At 37.7% G+C, this 19,456-nt stretch overlaps 1 protein-coding gene across 13 annotated transcripts in view; it reads right to left on the bottom strand.

Moving 5' to 3' along the window:
* Positions 1 to 19,456, bottom strand: part of KLHL5 (kelch like family member 5) — a 59,151-nt gene that overhangs the window by 4,288 nt on the left and 35,407 nt on the right. For all 13 annotated transcript variants that reach the window (XM_065062626.1, XM_065062627.1, XM_065062623.1 and 10 more), the window contains 5 exons: positions 11,806 to 12,018; positions 7,588 to 7,774; positions 5,544 to 5,768; positions 5,088 to 5,250; positions 950 to 1,162 (listed from right to left, as the gene is read on the bottom strand). In XM_065062626.1, the coding sequence (XP_064918698.1) occupies positions 950 to 1,162; positions 5,088 to 5,250; positions 5,544 to 5,768; positions 7,588 to 7,774; positions 11,806 to 12,018 (1,001 nt within the window). The remainder of the gene's footprint in view (positions 1 to 949; positions 1,163 to 5,087; positions 5,251 to 5,543; positions 5,769 to 7,587; positions 7,775 to 11,805; positions 12,019 to 19,456) is intronic.

The raw sequence follows: 19,456 nt of genomic DNA, 5'->3' as shown, positions 1-19,456 counted from the left end.
TCTAAAAAATATGGCATTTTCTAAGCTGTAACTTCCTATCTACAAACCATTTTGGGGTCTTTTCAGTGCAGCTTCCATATGTTAAGTGGTACGTGCCACACGATGTATTTTGGGGTTTAATAGGACACCAAACCAGTTTGAAAACTATGGCTCTGTTTTGCGCTTTTTGTTGTTTTGTTTGTTTGTTTTGGTTTTTGGTAAAGGACGTATCAGATCTCTCAGCATAAATACATTTAGTAAAAGGAGAAGATATGGGTACTGAAGAATCACTGTAAATGCTGGGAGATAACAGGAGAAGTTTTATAACTTGGTGGGGGGGAGACGGGGAAGAGAGAATTAAAGCATATTTGAGAAATACTAGTGAAGACTTATTGCCGTGCATTATGAAGTATTTACTGCCAGTTTTAGTTCTTTTATGGATCACAAGTGCTGTTGCAATTTGTAACAGTCATTCACTAAAAACTTTATGTGAAGACATACCAACTTTGGAATGACTGAAATATGTGCCAGTTTCCCAGTGTCATCAGGGGATACAAGAAAGAATAGGATTTTTAAGGATCGACCAATCCTGACTGTTAACTCCTTTAAAAGTTATAATATTAAATGATACAGACTTCTCATGTGAAAGAAGTTCTGTTCCATTTTTAAAAGCATTCCATTCCAAGTTGTTTCCAGTTATCAATCATAATTCATTAAATTACATTGTTAAGAAAAAAAAAAATCAAGATGAAGTGCATAAGGGAGAATTTGCTTTAAATAAACTGTCTTGGCAACATTTTGAATCACACTATGACTACAGAGTATGTTTTTACACATAAGTTTCCTCTGCTCAGGCTAAAAATAACACAGCTATTTTACTGGGTTTCTACTTGGAGCTCTTGCCATAAATCACTCCATAGACCAGCACGATTAGAATTACTAGCAGGATATGCCTTCATTGGGATATTACCTTTCTACGCAGTCTGACAGCCTGGATGTTAAGTTTGATGCGGGGGCATCGTGACCACCTATTGCATACAAAAACCCATTCCAGGTGGTTACACCTACACCACCTCTTCTTTTTGACATCTGGGCACAGAGGGTCCATTTGTTTGTATGAGGATCAAAACATTCTACCGACTTAAGACAAGAACTTCCATCTCGACCACCAACTGCATAAAGCCTACAAAGTAAAAAAAAAAAAGTAAATAAATATTGTTTGAACAAGACAAAGTTTCCAGTGATTTATGAAGGACTTTCAAGTTTGTTAAGAAGCGAAGTTTAGAAGGAGACTTCTGACTTTCAATAGAATGTTTTGTGGCAAAAACTCAGAAGAGATTTAGCTCCAATCTTTTCCTATTGTCATGATCAATGCATAATAACAATAATTTAGAGAAAAATGATTATATCTGTAACACAGCATTTATGTTCCAACCTATGCACATAGCTACCGTTTTCAGAATTTACTGATGTGATGTGACAGACAAAGGCCCATTTCTAGCAGGGTCAGAAGGACAAATTCAGTAGTTGATTTGTGCATGCAACAACTCTGCCCTGCCTCATCTTGAGCATTCAAATACTTTTCTGGACCTGGGCTTCAGTTCAGGACTGACAGGGCTACGTTAAGGCTCTCACACCCGCTAGGTGGCCTAAGTTGCTCAGTTCTAACAAAAAGGTTTCTAGCATTTGGTACCAACAAAGTATTTCAACTTTTTGGAAAATAAGGATAGAAGGAAAAGATTGGTGTTAGGAGCACTGCATCACTAATAAATCTTTAAAACTAATCAAATTAAACGTGATAAAGAGTTTATGCACAGAGTTTATGAGCAACCTATGCTTAGAACCAGAAATGCCCAGCACTGTTATGTTGTTGAAATGCCCACTCTGTTCCTATTTATTAAAGGCAGGAACTCAGAAGCCACTCTAAAAAGGAAGCAATGCATCGGAAGTAAAGTCCAGTTTGAGAGATCACCTGAAATATCATCAATTAAATCCTTTCATAGCCTAAGGCACATTATAAGGTGGTTATATAATCAAATAAATGTAAGATACTGTATATGATGATAGTGTGAACAATTTGTAACAGTTACTACGAAGTACTATTCAAGATGCTCTCTGTTTGGGAAACACTGTTTGGTTATTCAAATATACTGACCAACAAACTTAAATTCAAACGTTTTGTAAGTATGGTAAATATGGTTAAATATGGTTCTCAGTAATGATTTTAATACCCTTTTAGGAAATACATTTCCATGGAAGTGTCCACGTTTAATAACACAACTTGTGTACTGAAGGACACTGAAAAACCAAGTTGCAGTTCCAAAAAGTTCATGACTAAAAACCAATCCTGTATGCAACACAGCATTTAAATGAAGCCTCCCACTCTACCTCCCCCCAAAACATGACAGAGTTTTGAAAACTTATGCAGTGGTTTCACATTTAGGACATGGTGAAAAACATATTAATTTCTCTATATGAAGGTTTTGAGCAAATCATCTGAACTATATCAAGTTACAGACAGATATTACTAGAAAGTGCAAAAGTTACTGCTCTCTCAGCTGAAATGCAATAAATTTGCATGTACTTTTAAGCTTTTCCACTACAGGCATCTAGTTTTGCTGCCTAGATTAAGAGTCTAGGCAATGTTCTATAATAATAGAGAAACATACCCATTCTGGTGCTTTTCCTCACATCTCAGACCGTCTACTGAATATACAGAAAACTTCAGACCTAACTTAGGCATCTGAGACTGCAGTGCCAAGGCAGCCCGAGGCACTCTGCCTGCTGGTTCTTCAAGTTCTGCCCTCCTTCCTGCACCCAGGGAGTATTTCCACTCATTCCTGGACTTGTTCCAGATCTCACAGAACCCTCTGCAGGTGCATTTCAGCTGTACTAATTTAGCAGGAGACTGACCTAACGAAAAAAAACCAACCCAAACTCTGAAAAGCTTTTTACTACCTTCCAATACTCAAACAGCTCAAGGGAGATGCGTCAAATGGTACACAGCAGGAAGAGAAAATTTGTGGTCAAGAGAGTGTAAATATTCTGCCACAACCACAATACTACTCAGCAAATGAGGTTAGCTTTGTCTGCTATGGTATTCCTGCAGCCACCCCGGCAAAATATCATTTAGATAAGCCCACTACAAGGGTGGTGGAAAACTGGAAGGACTACTAAGCTCAAACAGCTGTGATCAGGAGAATGAAATCCAGCTGCAGGTGGTAACTAGTGCTGTTTCTCCCAGGCTGATACTGTGGTTGATACTGCTCAATGTCTTCATTAATTATCTGAAAGATGTAACGGAAATTAGCTTTAGCAAGTTTACTGATAATATCAAAATACGAGCAGTTGCTGATATGCTGGAGGGCTTGGTTACTATTCAGAGAGACCTAGACAGGCTGGAAAAATGTGCTGACTGTAGTATCATGAAGTTCTGTAAAGGCAAATGGGATGGCACATGCCCATGCACTGGTACAGCCTGGGAGCTGACAGGAGAGGAGGCAGCCTAGCAAAGATAGACTGGGAAGCCCTGGCAGACAAGACAGCAGTATGCCCTTGAAGTAATGACAGCTGATCCCCTTTATTCAGTGTATACAAGACAGTTCTGGATACTGTGTCCAGCTTTGGGATCTCAGTACAAGAAAATCTTGCCATACTGGAACAAGTCCAGCTGATGGTCACTAAGATGATGAGTGAGCTAGAACACAAGTCATATGAGGAGAGGCTGAGAGACCTGCCTTTATGCACTCTTAAGAATTCTTGAGACAACTAAGGAGGCATCTTACTGCTGTCTTCAATCAGCTAATGGGAGGTTATACAGAAGACATCATTCTCACAGGTATGCAGTGAAAAAGGGAAGAACAAGAGACAAGTTGAAATATAAGAAATTTCAACTAGATATTAGAAAAAAATGTTCAGTACAATAGTGGCAAACATCAGAACAGGTTGCCCAGAGAGGCTATTGAATCTCCATCCTTGGAGATATTAAAAATTCAGATATGACCTGTGCTACCTCAGTTTGAAACTAGATCCAGCTTTAAGGCTGGCCCTGCTTTGAGTTGGTGTTGGATCAATGACTCCAGAGGTCCCTTCCGATCCAAATTATTCTACAATTCTGTGGTTCCAACCAATCTTCATTTTTGTAATAGCTTGATTCAAGTACCATTTGTGTTTTGGGATGCTACAGAACAATTAGTGCAAAAGAGAACAATGAAAATCAAAGTCTAGGAATCATGGCCTACAAATAAAGACTGAAGGAGCTGGAATTATTCAGTCCTGATGACAGAATACTGAGGAGAAGTGTCTTTAAATACAAAAGGCTGTTGCAAATAGGAAAGATGCATTTTCCATGTTCACTTTGGATAGTACAAACAATAACAATATACATCAGCAAAAGGTATTTAAAATTTGACATGAGGAGAATTTCACACATATATTAACAGTTAAGGAGATTGCTTAGGGATGTTACAGAAACTTTACCACTGGAGGTTAAGAACAAGATCGCTCTGGCTATGACTGTTTTAGATGTAATTGATTCAGCTTTGAGGTAGCAGAATGGGTTAAGTAACTGCTCGACGTCACCATCAGCCATTTCCTGTGACTGCAACATAAAATGACCTAGTTGTCTGAATATGCTTTGTATTAGGAATTAGGCATAATTTCACTGAAAAACAGCTGTAGTAATTTCAGATACCATTCCAGATTAAATTCATTCTGCTCGAGCTTACTGTTCGGAGTTAATGCAATATAAAATGACTATTCCTCCATGACTTCACAGTCATTTTGGAAGTTGACTGTTCAAGCTATCACAGTAAGAGGAAATCACTGGAATGCCAGTGAAAGAGAAAACCCATTCACTCCTTTCTGTATCAAGGCCATGGTAACCTCTTATTTGCCCATAGAGATGGTGCCTCCTAAGCAATACTGAGGGGCACTGTGACGCTGTGGGGAAGCCTGCTTGACCCAATACAGTATCTTTTCCATGAATGAAGAAACTGGGTTCTTAATGTTATAAACAGGTATCTATCAAGAGAAGTAACAGTCATTTAGGATGATTGTCTAATTACATTAAAATAATGAGACAGAAAATGGAAGTTGCCTTCACGTACTTTCCATTTAATATTGCTACACCAACAGTGCTCCTTGGAGTTGACATACTAGCTACAAAGTTCCACTGACGAGCCTGTGGATCCCATCTTTCTACTGTATTCAGGTAGCTCCAGCCATCATGTCCTCCTACAGCATACATGGGACCTTCCAATACAGCTACTCCTAAAAAAACAGATATGAAAAACAATCGCTTCTGGATAAGGGGAAAAAAGATCACATTCTCCTAGTGACAGTCCAGTGTGCACCAAAAAATATTTAAAAACAACCAAAAAGAAATTTCCTTTTGGTAGCCAATGCTGGATATAATCTGAAGGAGAAAAGATGTTCAATAAGCAGTTGGCATTAAAACAAAGTTTCCACCCCCCCTAAACTTAACTTCTGAAAGTTTGTTGACCAATCCTAAAACACATAAAAATTTAAAAATATGTGCTCAGCCTTTACAGAACTCTACATACCAAGACCATGACGATGAGTGGACATAGGTGGCATTACACTCCAAGTTTTTGTTCTAGGGTTGTAGCACTCCACAGTATTCAAAGTTTTCAATCCATCTCTGCCACCAACAACATACAATTTATCATCTAAGACTGCAACTCCAAACTGTAATCTTCGTCCATTCATGTTTGCAACAGGAGTCCACATGTTGGTACGAAGTTCATACTTTTCAATGCTTGTAGCTCCTGAATGGCAACATATGCAAGTTATAAAAATTAAAAAGGTCTGAATTAAGGTAGTTTTTATTTCAGCAATATGCTGATCCTATGGGACAGCATGACGTTCTGCAGCATGTTCCTAATTCTATGTATACAAATAATCTTTTTTGACTTCTTCAAGAATTAACTGCATCATTAAAAAGGATGACTTTCTCAGTGCTTTTCAAGACAAAATGCAGGATTTCTAACTGCTTTGCAGAATCAAGCCTTTAGAAAAACAAATATTAATAACAGGAATTAAAAAAAACACCCTTGTGAAATACAATTATATATTGAAATCAGCTGTTTTGTAATATTAGGCAAAAATCTATGTGACATGAAATACTAAAAGTGTTAACTTTAAAACAATGAGTGAAAGAAAACACTGCCTCTGTTGTAACTTTTCTAACTTGCCAGATTCCTTCTAACTACCATTAAACTATTGAAGTGTCTATAAAACAGAAAATCCAAGTAGCTCTGACGGAAACATATAATAATTAGACAAAAAGGGGGTTTTGTTTGTTTTAATGCACATACAGATCAACTTGTGCCCTTTCTGTCATTTTCTTCCTTTTCCAAATTACTTCCCACTCAAGTAAATGAAAATGAGTTTTCATTCAGTTCAGCATTTCACTACTTGGAAATCAGATATTCCCTTGATAATTTCAAATTGATCATAACTCTTAGCTTCCAGAATGTTTACATTATTATCAAAGCTACAGTGGTGGGTTGACCCTGGCTGGACACCAGGTGCCCACCAAAGCAGCTTTATCACTTCACTCCTTGGCTGGAGAGTGGAGAGAAAAATATAACAAAAGGCTTGTGGGTTGAGATAAGGACAGGAACAGATCACTCACCAGTCACTCTCATGGGCTAAGCAGACTCAATTTGGCAAAATTAGTTTAATTTATTACCAGAGTAAGATAATGAGAAATAAAAGCAAATCTTCAAACACCTTCCCTCCACCCCTCCTTTCTTCCCAGGCTCAACTTCACTATTTTCTCTACCTCTTCCTCACCAGCAGTGCAGGGAATGGGGGCTGTGGTCAGTTCATCACATGTTGCTTCTGCCACTCCTTCCTCCTCAGGGGTAGGGACTCCTCACACTCTTCCCCTGCTCCAGTGTGGGGTCTATCCCACAGGGTCACAAGTCCTGCCAGGAGCCTGCTCCAATGTGGGCTCCTCTCTCTACAGTGCCACAGCTCCTGCCAGGAGCATCCACCTGCTTCAGTGTGGGGTCCTCCCTGGGCTGCAGGTGGATCTCAGGTCCACTGTGGACCTCCATGGGCTGCTGGCCTCACCATGGTCTCCACCACTGGCTGCAGGGGAATCTCTGCTCCAGTTCCTGGAGCTCCTCCTGCCCTCCTCCTTCACCCATGCTGGGGTCTGCAGAGATCTCTCCCTCACATTCTCGTCCCTTCCTCCCATTGCAATTGCTGTTGCCCAGTTCCCTCCCTTCTTCTTAAATGTGGGAACCGCACTACCACTGTCACTGATGGGCTCAGCCCTGCCCAGCGCTGGGTCCACCTCGGAGCCAGCTGGCATTGATTCTGTTGGACATGAGGGAAGCTTCTGGCAGCTTCTCACAGAAGCCACTCCATAGCCCTTCCTACCAAAACCTTGCTGTGCAAATCCCATACAGCTACTTAGGTTTTTTTAAACTAACAAACAGTGTAATTTAAGATGTTTCATGTTCTATACCGCAGAATCTTTGAATTCTAGAATTAACATGTTGTAAAAAGATCTATAATTTATTTTGAAAAGAATCAGATCAGCTCATCAAGTAATCATTATATATAAGCGAATACCTTTTGTGGCATCCATTCCTCCAACTGCAAACAACACGCCCACTGTAGATTTTCTAGGTTTGGTGCGAGGACTTTGCAACATAGGTCGTCTTTCTGGCAACAGATGGTACTTCATTGCTTCCATGATGAGTTTTTGACATTCAATGTCATCCCTAAAGAGTGCATTATTTTCCATATCTGCCAGAAACTGTGAAAAAGGAAGAAATTGAAACAAACCGTATTGCTATAAACCACATCAAGAATAAAAACAAGATTACAAGAAAACATTCTATCTAAAGACTTCCACTGCCTGATTTAAAATTATGTATTTTCAAAATGGTCATACAAAAAAGACTAAAGATAAGCTTGTAACAAACAAAACATTCACGTTTTAAGCTGAGGTGTTATGTACAAAACAAAGGAAAGCCACCTGATCTTAATGGATGATTTAAACTTAATGGTCCCGAGGAAGAAACCAAACTCTCCTAGTGTGTGTTCCAGTGCCACTACAGATATGTTTGAGAAAACTGAACCAGGCTCTACCTGTGTAAATCAGTTTAATCTCATGCTCTGACTCCCAAATCCTTCCAGTCCAGAGGTGCGTAAAAGCTGTTCCAGGCACAGGCTGAATATTTTAATATATATTCTACTCCTCACTCTGACAGTGACCCAGATCACAGTATGTCAATGAACACAAGCCTTTGCTAAAAATTTTAAGATAAAGGCTGCAAGCAATTTGACAAGTAATAAATTTTAAATCTGTCTTAAATAAAATCCAAGTTAAATAAGGACTATTGATAAAAGTTACTATGTTTAAAGATTCTGGAGTCTTTTGTATTCCATGTTTGTCAGACTGCAGGAAAAATATATTAGTAGGCTGAGCATCCCAACTGTAATTATTAGGAGTCTAGACAACTGGCATTTTTCTGAGCTGCAAGACATAGCCTGAGTAACAGAGAAGAGCAAGTGAAGTGCCCCCCTGGGACATGGAGAATTGTCAGAGTAAAAGGCAAATGCCTCTGAACTGCCATCACAAAAGCCAAACACTTTGTGAGTATTAGAAACATAAGTCCACAAACCAGAAACAGATGTCATTGTTGAGCTATTGACACCCAGCCGATAACAGGTACAAAACTATTGTGAAATTAGTGATCAGGAGTACTGAAGGGACTCGCTATGAAATAGTTGTGCATAATGTGGTGTGCATATCCCTGGCTTAATGCTGCCTTAATACTGCAAAGTGGCAAATATACATCTGTGGTTCCAGAAGAGATACAGGTAAGTACCGCAACTGCTAAGCCTGAACAAGTCTGTATCAGGCAGATCAACAGAAACTATGATAGAAAACATAATTAACATACATAGAGAAAATAATAATAATAATAATAATAATAATAATAATAATAATAATAATAATAATAATAATAATAATAATAATAATAATAATAATAATAAATCTTTCAAAGCCCTTCACCAGCTACTTTTCAGAAAACTGAGCCTGACTTTTGCAGTATGCTCTGATTGTACTTAAAATAGCAAAGTAAATGTTCTCATGCAAATTAGCAAAGGGAACTTAATCTTCATTCTTTACTTTCAGTATTTCCCATTGTTTTTTCTCCTGATGCAAAGCACCACTTATCATTTCTACAGAGACATTTTGTGATTACAAAACAGTAAACTAAGATCCAGCTTTTAACTGCCAGCATGCAATGCTATAAAGCTACACACTGTTATAAAAAAAAATAAAAATAATTAATTCCTACTGTCCTAAATCAGCCATTGTCACAGTTGCATGCATGAAAACTAAGGCTTGTACACAACATGACCAACTGAGACCTACAACATATTTTTCTGATAGGCATATATAAGAGTTTTGCAACAAGATGCAATCTACATTTTCCCTAGTTTCTCAAGCCCTCGACCTATAGTTTCCCCACAGCATGGACTCTCAGTCTCTGACAACAACTTCATCTCAGTTAAAAAGAAATGCAATCTAAGATTGTTTTGGTACCCCCAAAACCTGCATGTTCCTGAAACAGCCTACTGTATTACTGTTTTCTGTAGACCTCACTCAAAAAACTTGAAATGGCCTTACTTAAATGAAAGCCAGCTTTTTCCAAGTTTTGTTATTTACATAGCTCCTTTTACTAAAAGCATTTATGACTGAGCAGTTACAAATTATGTGTTAGCATGAAATTATATTCATCAGAAACCTGATGAAGAGAAAGGTAATGCAGATACTTAAATACTACGGATTTCTGTCTTAAAGGAAGCCAAACCCATCTTGTAACTTGGAAACTGCTTCACCATCTTTTTCATTAATTTATCACAGATGGAATACTTGCCACCTTACCGCTTAAGAAGCCAACAAATATTCATCTTTAGCCTTTGTAAGAATGAAGAGACATAAAAATACTTAGGATACTGCTTGCATTAGCATTAGCATTGACAAAACGCTATGTACAGAGGAACGCATAAAAACACAACCAGTTAAACTGACCATTATGATTTTTTTGCTTCCAGTGCTCCAGTTTCACAGTATTTCCCAAAGGGTTTTTTAAAGTGTATTAATCTAATATTCTTTGCAATTCTGCTTGCAACATTATTGATTTCAGCAAGTTGTTCAATTTTTTGATTTAATTTCTTTCAAATAACTTTAACCCTTCAACCATAAAATTGGAAACGTTTCCATTATGTTGTGTTTGCTGTCAGATTGTCTAATGTCATGTGATCGTGAGGCAAAACATGACTCTGAAAATGTTAAGACTATTTTGGGCACTTCAAAGTAATTTACTCAATCCACTAATTGTTGTTATATTAAAATCACAGCTTTAAAACTTTAATTTGTTAAGGAAAATCACAAGTAAAAAGGCAACAAAAATATTGTATTAGAAATACAAGTATATATTTAGAGAAGACGTGGAAAATCAAAGAAAAATACTAAGTGAAATATTGTATTGCTTTTGTGTTTCATTCTGCTATTTTCCTAATCAGTTACTGAGTGGACATAATGTGATTTCAGCAGATATTTTTGGGATGAATTCTGTACTTCCAGTTTCTAAATATGTTTCAATTACAGTCAGTTAAGTAAAGGAATCCAGCAGCGGGTACCTATTTATTAATTAATTAAATGCTCAGCAAAAGCATTATTTCCTCCAAGTCAACTGGCTTACCCTGTATTAAGTTTCTAAAAAAAAGTGAATTACCCTATCAAGGCCACAACTGAGAAAATCCTGCCATTGCATATACAATAATCAGTATGAAAATATGAATACTAAAATGCTTGCTAGTGAATCTTACTATCCAGCAAGAGGACACCAGATTACAGGTACTACACAGAATGTTGAGTATGTGATGTATCATTATGAATGAACTGAAATAGGTTTTTCCTGTGTTAATGAATTCTACTTATTATTCAGGTTCCATAACAACCCTGTTTTCTTCATTTAATAGAGATAATTCTCACTAAACAAACTGAAAGCAAAATCATTTGACTGTATAGTAATTGTTAAATATTCCCAACGAATGTCTGGCAAGGAAGGCTAGCGCAAGAGAAGGAAAAAAATATTAAAGAAGTCAAACCTAGTTTACATGCATGTCATCAGATAACAAATACAAGCTATAATACATATGATGCTAACAAGAGCAGTCACTCCCACAAGACTAGAAAAACTAATTTACAACTATTTAAACAAACTGAGCTCAAGTCTTCTTCAACATTTTGTGTTAATGTCCAAGAAGGAGAAAAAGTATTGATTGGGAAGAACAAAAAGTACCCAAAGATGGTTTATCAACCGTGAACAGAAGAAAAGTCACTCCAAAGAATTTATTCAAATTGTATTTCCTAAATCTCAAGGATAGCTATAATTATATGAAGGAAATGCAGTGATCCAAATAAACTGTGCACATTCTGTAAAGAAGACATTTAAAAAGGACACACCTTCTAGTACCAAACATATCCCTGATAAGCATTTTTTAAGCAACAGAAGTGACATTTTCCTAGCAGCCCACCCCTTCTCGTGCCCTGGCTGATCTCAGCATCAGAATATGCTGCAGTCTGTAAAAAGACGCAGACTATCAAGCCTACACAACGTGCCAAGTCCTTATATGCAGCTCTAAGAACCCAAATCACTAAGAATCCTGAAGCTCTTGTGATTTGTCACTGTCAATATATTGATGCTGTAGACACTATGCCCACTGTAACCACGGTATACACTAGAGAGGAACTAAGCAATTTACTTGTGGAGCAAGCAGAGGCAGTCTAATGTAAGCCAGGAGTTTACTGAGATCCTTCCTTCTCTGCTCCAAATCATGTCGAACCCAAGTAAGTAGTGCATTCAGTATAGTTTCTTCATTAGGAATATTCATGTCATCGCTTGCTAAAAGCTTTGCAATTTCAGTGGCTGGCAATAATAGAAACTCCTGGTTTCTAATTACTTCCATAAAGTTTTCCTGAAAAAGAAAAGAAAAAGATTTTCAATAGCGGTGACATCATACTTTGAAGAAATTTTATGGAACTCCTACTATATCTTCCCCTTCACGCCATCTCTCAGTTGTGCCAGTAAATACCACAGGAGAACTGACCTGGGAGAAAAAAAAAAGTAAAATAAAAATGTAATGAGTTATTTTGACCCCTGATGATTTCCCCAACTGTATCATTCAGTCCTACAGACAAACGTGCTGAAACAACTGAGCGGGAAGTGTACAGACAGGAAAAAGCAGTGGGTTGTGGCGGTTACTATCTTGACACTGCAAATTGAAGAAATACTTTCTGTAGTCAAAAAAAAAAAAAGGTGCAGTTTGTTCCTGTTGACAACACAGAATACAATGTACGATGCTTTGTCGAGCAAAGACCACAACATGCTACAACTACTGGGCACATCTGTAACTGTTCTCATTACTGCTAGATTAAACTATGTCATTTTCAGAGCAAATAAACAACACTAACAATTTTATTGTTCATTTTAAAGAGATTATTTTAAGTTTATTTTACTATTTTGTAGATTTTATCCAGCTGATCTGATTGACTTGGGAGTAAAACATACAAAGAATCCACACTATTGTACACGCCTTGCTTTATTAACAATATTTACTTTGATAGGATTCCATTTTCTTACTCTCATTCTATCATTTCCAGCAACAAATCCTTACTTCAAAATAGGAAAGTCACAATATGTAACACTTCTGACATTGTATCTTATTACTTCATAATCCCAGGGCTTGCTGAATATTCTGTAAGGATTCTCATGAATTTAGGCAGAAATAGCAGAAAAGTATGCAGAGACCCAATCGGCACTATGAACTTAGAGTGAGAAACCCGAATATAACAGAAAAGGGCGAGATGCTGTCTATCCTCTTTCCCCATACACCTTTACAAGGCAGCAAAAAAAAGTAGAAGCAGTCTATGAATCACAACATGTTATTATTTTGGTAGCTCAAAATCCAGCTAAGCTCGTACTCCAAACTGACAGTAATTTCCTTACAATAGAACAGTATTACAATCAATTTAGCAAATTAATTAATTATTATTTTATTTTATTATTTTATTTCAGTACTTTTTATACTAGTGTCTTTTTAGAAAAAGAGGAAAGTGGGACACTGGATTATTTTATGAATGGATAATCTTTTCTAAGAACATTCCTTACACCTGGTATGGTTTTCTACTTAAAGTAACATAATAAAACTTCCACTAAAGACACATGCAATGACGAAAATTGTTAATCTTATTATCCGTTCCTTTAGCATCCCTCTTACAATAAGATTTGTGTAGCTGGATCCTCAGTCCTTCATTGACCCAAGGGTTTAAGAAGCGTTCAGATGCTTCTTTGGGTCAAGAAGCGAAGAACGAGCCACAGGGACAGCCAGGTTGAGATTCTGGTTTTGAATGGCCCGGATTTTTGGTGGACGAGCAGTTCTGTGGGAGTTGGTCTCTCCAAAGTGCCTTAAGGTAACTACCACAAAATGCAGGTGTCCAGAATTAGTTTGGCAAACCTAAATATTTGTCTTCATCTGTTTGCCTGCAAGTCCTCATCATATCATAAATATTACAAACTAAATAATATTGCACTACCTACATCTTATCTAAGACAGTCAAGAGGTTTGACAACCTCCCGGGTGTCTGCAGCCCTTTCTGATTCCATTTTCTGCACAGTACATCCAACCTGGAGGATAAAGTGCTTTAGATTAACAGAGAGAGATGTCTAACTGGGCCCAATATCAAAATTAGCCTTACTTAGTATCAGTATCTTACTTAGTATTAGTATCTTGTTCAATGATTTAAACAAGAAATAATTGCACACTAATGAAAATACTCTGTATTAGAAGCACATGCATGTTGGGAAAAACAAGATGTTTAGGTCAAAAAAACAAGGAGAAACTTGGGAGCAGAAGCAGGACCTGCACTGCGCAACAGGTATGAAAATTTAGCATATTAAATGGCAACAAAAACATACAGTACAGTTTTGCATTACATGTACAAACGACATTATGACAACAAAGCAAAAAAGGTAACACTTCTTCCTTTTTATTGCTTAGTCTAATAATTTCAAAGCTACACCTCAGTACTCCAAAAATATTAACTGATTAAAGAATGCTGAACAAAGAGGAAAAAACTACTAAGGAGTAAAAACCAGTCCACCTTACATGAAAGTCACACAGACATAAGATGGCTACAAGATGTTTAAGGGGAAAAACCAACTCCAGACTGAGTGGTGTCACTTTCAGATTAGGAAAATAATTGAAAGTGTTATCTGTGCACATAATAACTATTCTTGGCTAGAATCTGGAAAGGAAAATTTTACATGTAATATCTGAAAAGCTTTCCTACTAGAGAGATCCAGTTCGCTACACAAAAGCAGTGCTTCCAAGTGAAAACCATAATAGATTAGAAAGGAGATTAAAATGTATTTTTTTCTTTAATTCTTTTAACCATGTGCTACAAAATTTAAGAAAATGAGCAAATACAGGAATTGAAAAGACTGAAGGGACCATACCAGTATTTAGTAGCACTACACATGCACTTTTATTTGTTTACTATGATACTGAATGCTTAAAATTGAAGCTGAAAAACAATTAAAACGATTTCTAGAGTTTAAACATGCAGTTCACAGAAATTCACATTCCGCTGAGTTCATTTTTTTCCACTGCTGTTTGTGGGTCGCTTCTCTGTCCTAGGAAGTTTGCAAGCTGGAGCTGTGCTTTTCATTTTGCTGAATAAACAGGCGGTGAGCACTGACAAAGCAAAAAGCCAACACTTACTATCTTAAACTTTCCATATTGTCTATCCAGATCACAGGAAAAAGAAGGGGAAAGCACTTGCATGGAAAGTTTCCTTTGTCTCTGAAGGCAATGAGAAGTTGATCTTGCATAAGTCAGCCAGTGATCTTCTTTGGAAAGCTTTTTTCCAACTGGATTTAATCACATCAACAGCTGCTGTGCGTAAAAAGCCTGATTTTCCTTCTTGTTGCTTGCAGACAATTGCTTTCTCATGGGAACAAGTTCAACTTCCTTTTGCTCCCGCTCTGTTTTTAAAGCAGAGAGTCCTTTTGAGCATAGTATCAAAGCATTCCACTGGGAATACAGCCACTCTTTGGCCTACATCTGGGTTTTTTATGATCTGAATCTGACAATTCCTCTTCCTCTACAGAGATTCTGAAGACAAAAAGGAGCCAGTGTATCTCCTAGCATTCTTAACCTCCTCATTAGCCTTTTCTTTCCTTCTTCCTCTCTGTGAAAGAACAGGGTATTTCAGAGAACAAATGATCTGTAGTTTCAGTCCCTTGCTTTCTGGTTCTGAAAAAATAAATAGCTTCCCACCCCCAAAATTAGCTCCTTAAAGAGCTTGTAAACTTTATCAAATGAGTAGCCTGAGGTTTATGTACCAGCTGAAGCAGGGACACCCAGTCCCTGTGTTTTGCTCATTCACATCATAACCTTACATTCACCCTTCAGCAAGCGCAGAATGAATAATACTGATATTTGTAACCTCAGGTCTGCTTTGGTACAGAGCACAAAAATATAAAGAGCACATAAGGTCATGATAATTATTTCTAAGGGGTCTTTGATCCCCGCAGCGGGATGCGGTGAGATGGCTGAGCTCCCTCCATGCTGTGTCAGTGGGATTAGACCCTGGGAAAGCAGCAAAGACCTGCAGGCTGAGGGGGCCCAAGAGGCAGCTCTAACTACAAGGCTCTGCTTAAACTCTGAACCCAGGCAGACAAAAAGCAAGAGGTGCTTGACTCGCAGGATCTGAATGGGAACAAACCAGGAATGAAATTTTGCCTACTGGTCAGCTGAGGTGAATTCACTAAGAACTAAGCTATCTGACCTCCTGGTAAACTATTAATAGTCAGATAGATGTCAGATAGCAGCTACTTTATTTTTAGTCAACTTTGACTGCTGTGTTAAGTGATAAACCAACCTAATGCTTTTGGTGTGCCCAGGGTTTGTTTAGGGTACAACTACTGTAGCTTGACTCCTCTGCATAGTTTCTGGATTCCAAAACAAGCTGGGCAGAGTGCAGCAACCTACTGAGTCTTTCCAAGGCAAGATGGATCTATTGTGCTAGGCAGAATTTAGGGAACTTCAAAGATGGAAATACTCATTCCCATCTTTCCACCTGTGAAAACCCAAGATATTTCTAAGTCAGATGATTACTGAGCAGGGCATCTTGGACTGAATTTCAGGTGCAAGAATAAAAAAAATTCCTTGTTTTAGGCACTAACACAGTCTTTGGGTCTGGCCCTTTGTGGACAAAAAAAAAAAACACCTGAAATTTCTCTCCTTTTCATGCTGCCAACTACCAAAAGAACAAGCTGTCCTGGCTGTTGCAAGAAAAAAGACAAACTATACCTCTTGACTTCCTCCTCCCACACCATAAACTCCACGTTGCAATGATTTTTTTGTTACCCAACTTCTGCCTTACAAGAATAGCAAGTCAAAGCATCCCACACCTATTCTGCAAAATTTTAGCTTCCACGCTTGACCTCCATCTGTTACTCCATCATCTCCAAGTTTTTCTGCTTATACACAGCCACTGGCTGTGCTCAGGAATCATGGAAACTCCACAATTAACTTTAGCTGAGTTTTGTAACTTTCGATCACTGCTCACGCACTTCTGAAGACTTGTGATGAAAAACAACATGACCTTTCTCTCTGCTTTAAGCGTGGAAAGCTCAGCAACAAAGATTACAAAGCTATCTACCCAGGGGCTGACTCAGGCACTATCATGTGCAATGTTTAGAATGTCAGCTTTTTTTTTGGTAATTAAGAAGTTAAAACCTGGCTACTGAAGAATCTACTGATACCTAACAACACATCACTAGTCAACACAGATATTTAATGTTCTGGAAATAACACAGGTTAGCTTTTCCTCAACTTGCCTTTGGTATACCTTCTTTGTGAAAGAGGATCTGTCAGTTTTAATCCAGGGTACACTATCAACTATTTCAAACAAACAAGATGACAAAAGGGGTGTTTCTTTTGACTTTGTGAAGACAGCAAGAAAAATCTACAGAATGCACTTTGTGCAAAAAGACTTTACAAATTGAACAGATATACTAGCAGTCAGCCTAATAAAACGCCTAAATGTCCTGGTTTTGAAAAAACAAGACCGGTTCTCTTTAGTGATTTTTCTTTCAGTTAAGTTCTTCTAGGTGGCTGTACTTTTCTGAGTTTTAGCCTGCATATCTTTCCTAGGATGCTGCACTCAGTGCTGATAAGAGACCAACGGAATGCTGAAGAAGCTTATGTTTAGATTTATTACTATGGTGGCCAAGAAAGACCGATGAGTTTTCCCACATTCCGTTGTGAGAGGGGTGTGTTTGAGGAGGGGTGAATGGAACAGGTGACTAGAACTGACCAACGGAAGTATTCCATCCCATAATTGTCATACCCCTATGTAAGAGGGTGATCACGAGGGTGACTCTCTCTTCAACCATGGCCGGCATCTAGAGAGGACCCTGTCTGTCTGCCTGTGACCTACAGGCCTCAGGCCCTGCATCCCTGCAACCAGTTTGCAGTTTGCTGTGAAGTCCCGCCCGTGACTTCCGGGGCCTGAGCTGCACCTGCTGGAGCCGCCAGCTCCACACACCCAGCTCTGCTGCTGGAGTGACGCCAACTCCACATCGAGCATTCGAGATTGGTTTTGTATATATTTTATATATATTCTCTATTTATTAGTAGCATTAATAAAACCCTTTAAAACTCTCTAACTTAAAGTCTAAGTCTCTCTTCCTTTCCCCTTATCTTTCTGATCTAAAGGAAAGGGGTGGCAAGAGGTAAAGGGGATAACAGGGAGCATCTGCCACGGTTTATTGGCACCTTGCCTTAAACCTTGACACTAAATTTATAGCTTTATGACACAAATACTAAATACAAACTACAGCAAAACAGGCTAACCTTTGTACAAAAGATACCTTTATACAGCATTAAATCCACAACTGATTAGTTTATTTCATGTTTCACTTAATGCACCCTGAAGATTTTTCAAGTTTTAATTTGCAGTGTCAAAAAGCTGACCTGTTTTGATAACCTTAAAAATTATTCTCCTCCGAAAAAACAACTTATCAACCGTCAACACAGTAAGCAATAAAGTAATGCAACATTTAAGTTCTTTTAGCATAACATACATTCACATCTCTATTATAAAGAAGTGCATCATTCAGATTCTTATTAATTTATTTTTTTTAAATCACACTGTATTATGCAATAAAAATGATGCCATAAAATCATGCTAATGCTTTCCAACGACACTAACGAACATTATTCAGACAAAGCAGGTCTGTTAACAGAGGTAGGCCTATTGGGATAACTCACTGATTGGTCCTTCAGTTTGACCAAATGCTCATTTCATCTGAATTTCTAGTCCTCATGTAAAGAATTATTTTAATGAAGCAAGTAAGATGCTTATCAAATTATAGCATGTGTCATAAAAACCCTTAGAACTGCAGGTTTTTTTAATGACAGAAAAACAGTTACATGGCACACTGATTTTTTTCCTGTCAAAGAAAAACTCATAGAAAATATATACATTTAAATCTAAGTATTTTATGTTATTCATTACTTTCTAGCTAAAAATTACATGGAAAAGCCAGAAGTATATACTATACTCAGCATAAAAATAATTGTTTTAACAAACAGAATTTCCAGGTACTACAGGTGCACTTAACCCTTATGCTCTAATACTTGTTAATGGAAAGAGCATCAAGTGGGTAGCACTTACTACTGTTGAACATGTTCTTTTTTCAAACAGCTTTTAAACAAATGAAATTACTTGGGGATTTATTTTAATTGAAGATTCAATTGGACTATACATTTCCATGCAGTTTCCATAGCAACATTCATTTCAAACTAAAGAAGCTGCTTCTCTATTACTCATTATTACTAAAATTCAATTTCATGTCTCTGTCGGAACTAAACAACATTAAAAGAGGCCTTGGGAAGAATCCATCTAGCACAACTAATTAGTTTTGAAAATGGCTTTTAAAAATCCACCTAATTTAAATTACATCCACGTTAAAGCCTTAAAAGCAACATTTTTGCCACTGAAGTAAAACAACAGCCAAAAGACATACAACTGTTTTCCTGTGGTCTGAACAAAAGAAAGAGAAGTGCTGTGAAAGAACGACTTTTAGAAAGATCATAGCCCTTTTCTGTCACAAATCAGGAACTGCTAGTCAAAATACTGAGACTATAATCCCTAACATTCATCTTTAAAGATGCATTAGTCTAACACTTACTACCATTCTCATCTTGGCAGGTCACTTAGGAGGGACATGACAATAGCATACACCAACATATACGCTTATGCTAAAAAAAAACCAAACAAATAGGTCAGAGGAGGAAGCTTCTCTTTTTACATACTTTTTGCATCGCTGTCTCGCTCAACATT

Source organism: Columba livia, chromosome 4, assembly GCF_036013475.1.
Source record: "Columba livia isolate bColLiv1 breed racing homer chromosome 4, bColLiv1.pat.W.v2, whole genome shotgun sequence".
NCBI classification, from domain to species: Eukaryota; Metazoa; Chordata; class Aves; order Columbiformes; family Columbidae; genus Columba; species Columba livia.
The sequence above is the reverse complement of the archived record's forward strand: the minus strand, read 5'-3'. Positions and strand labels throughout refer to the sequence as shown.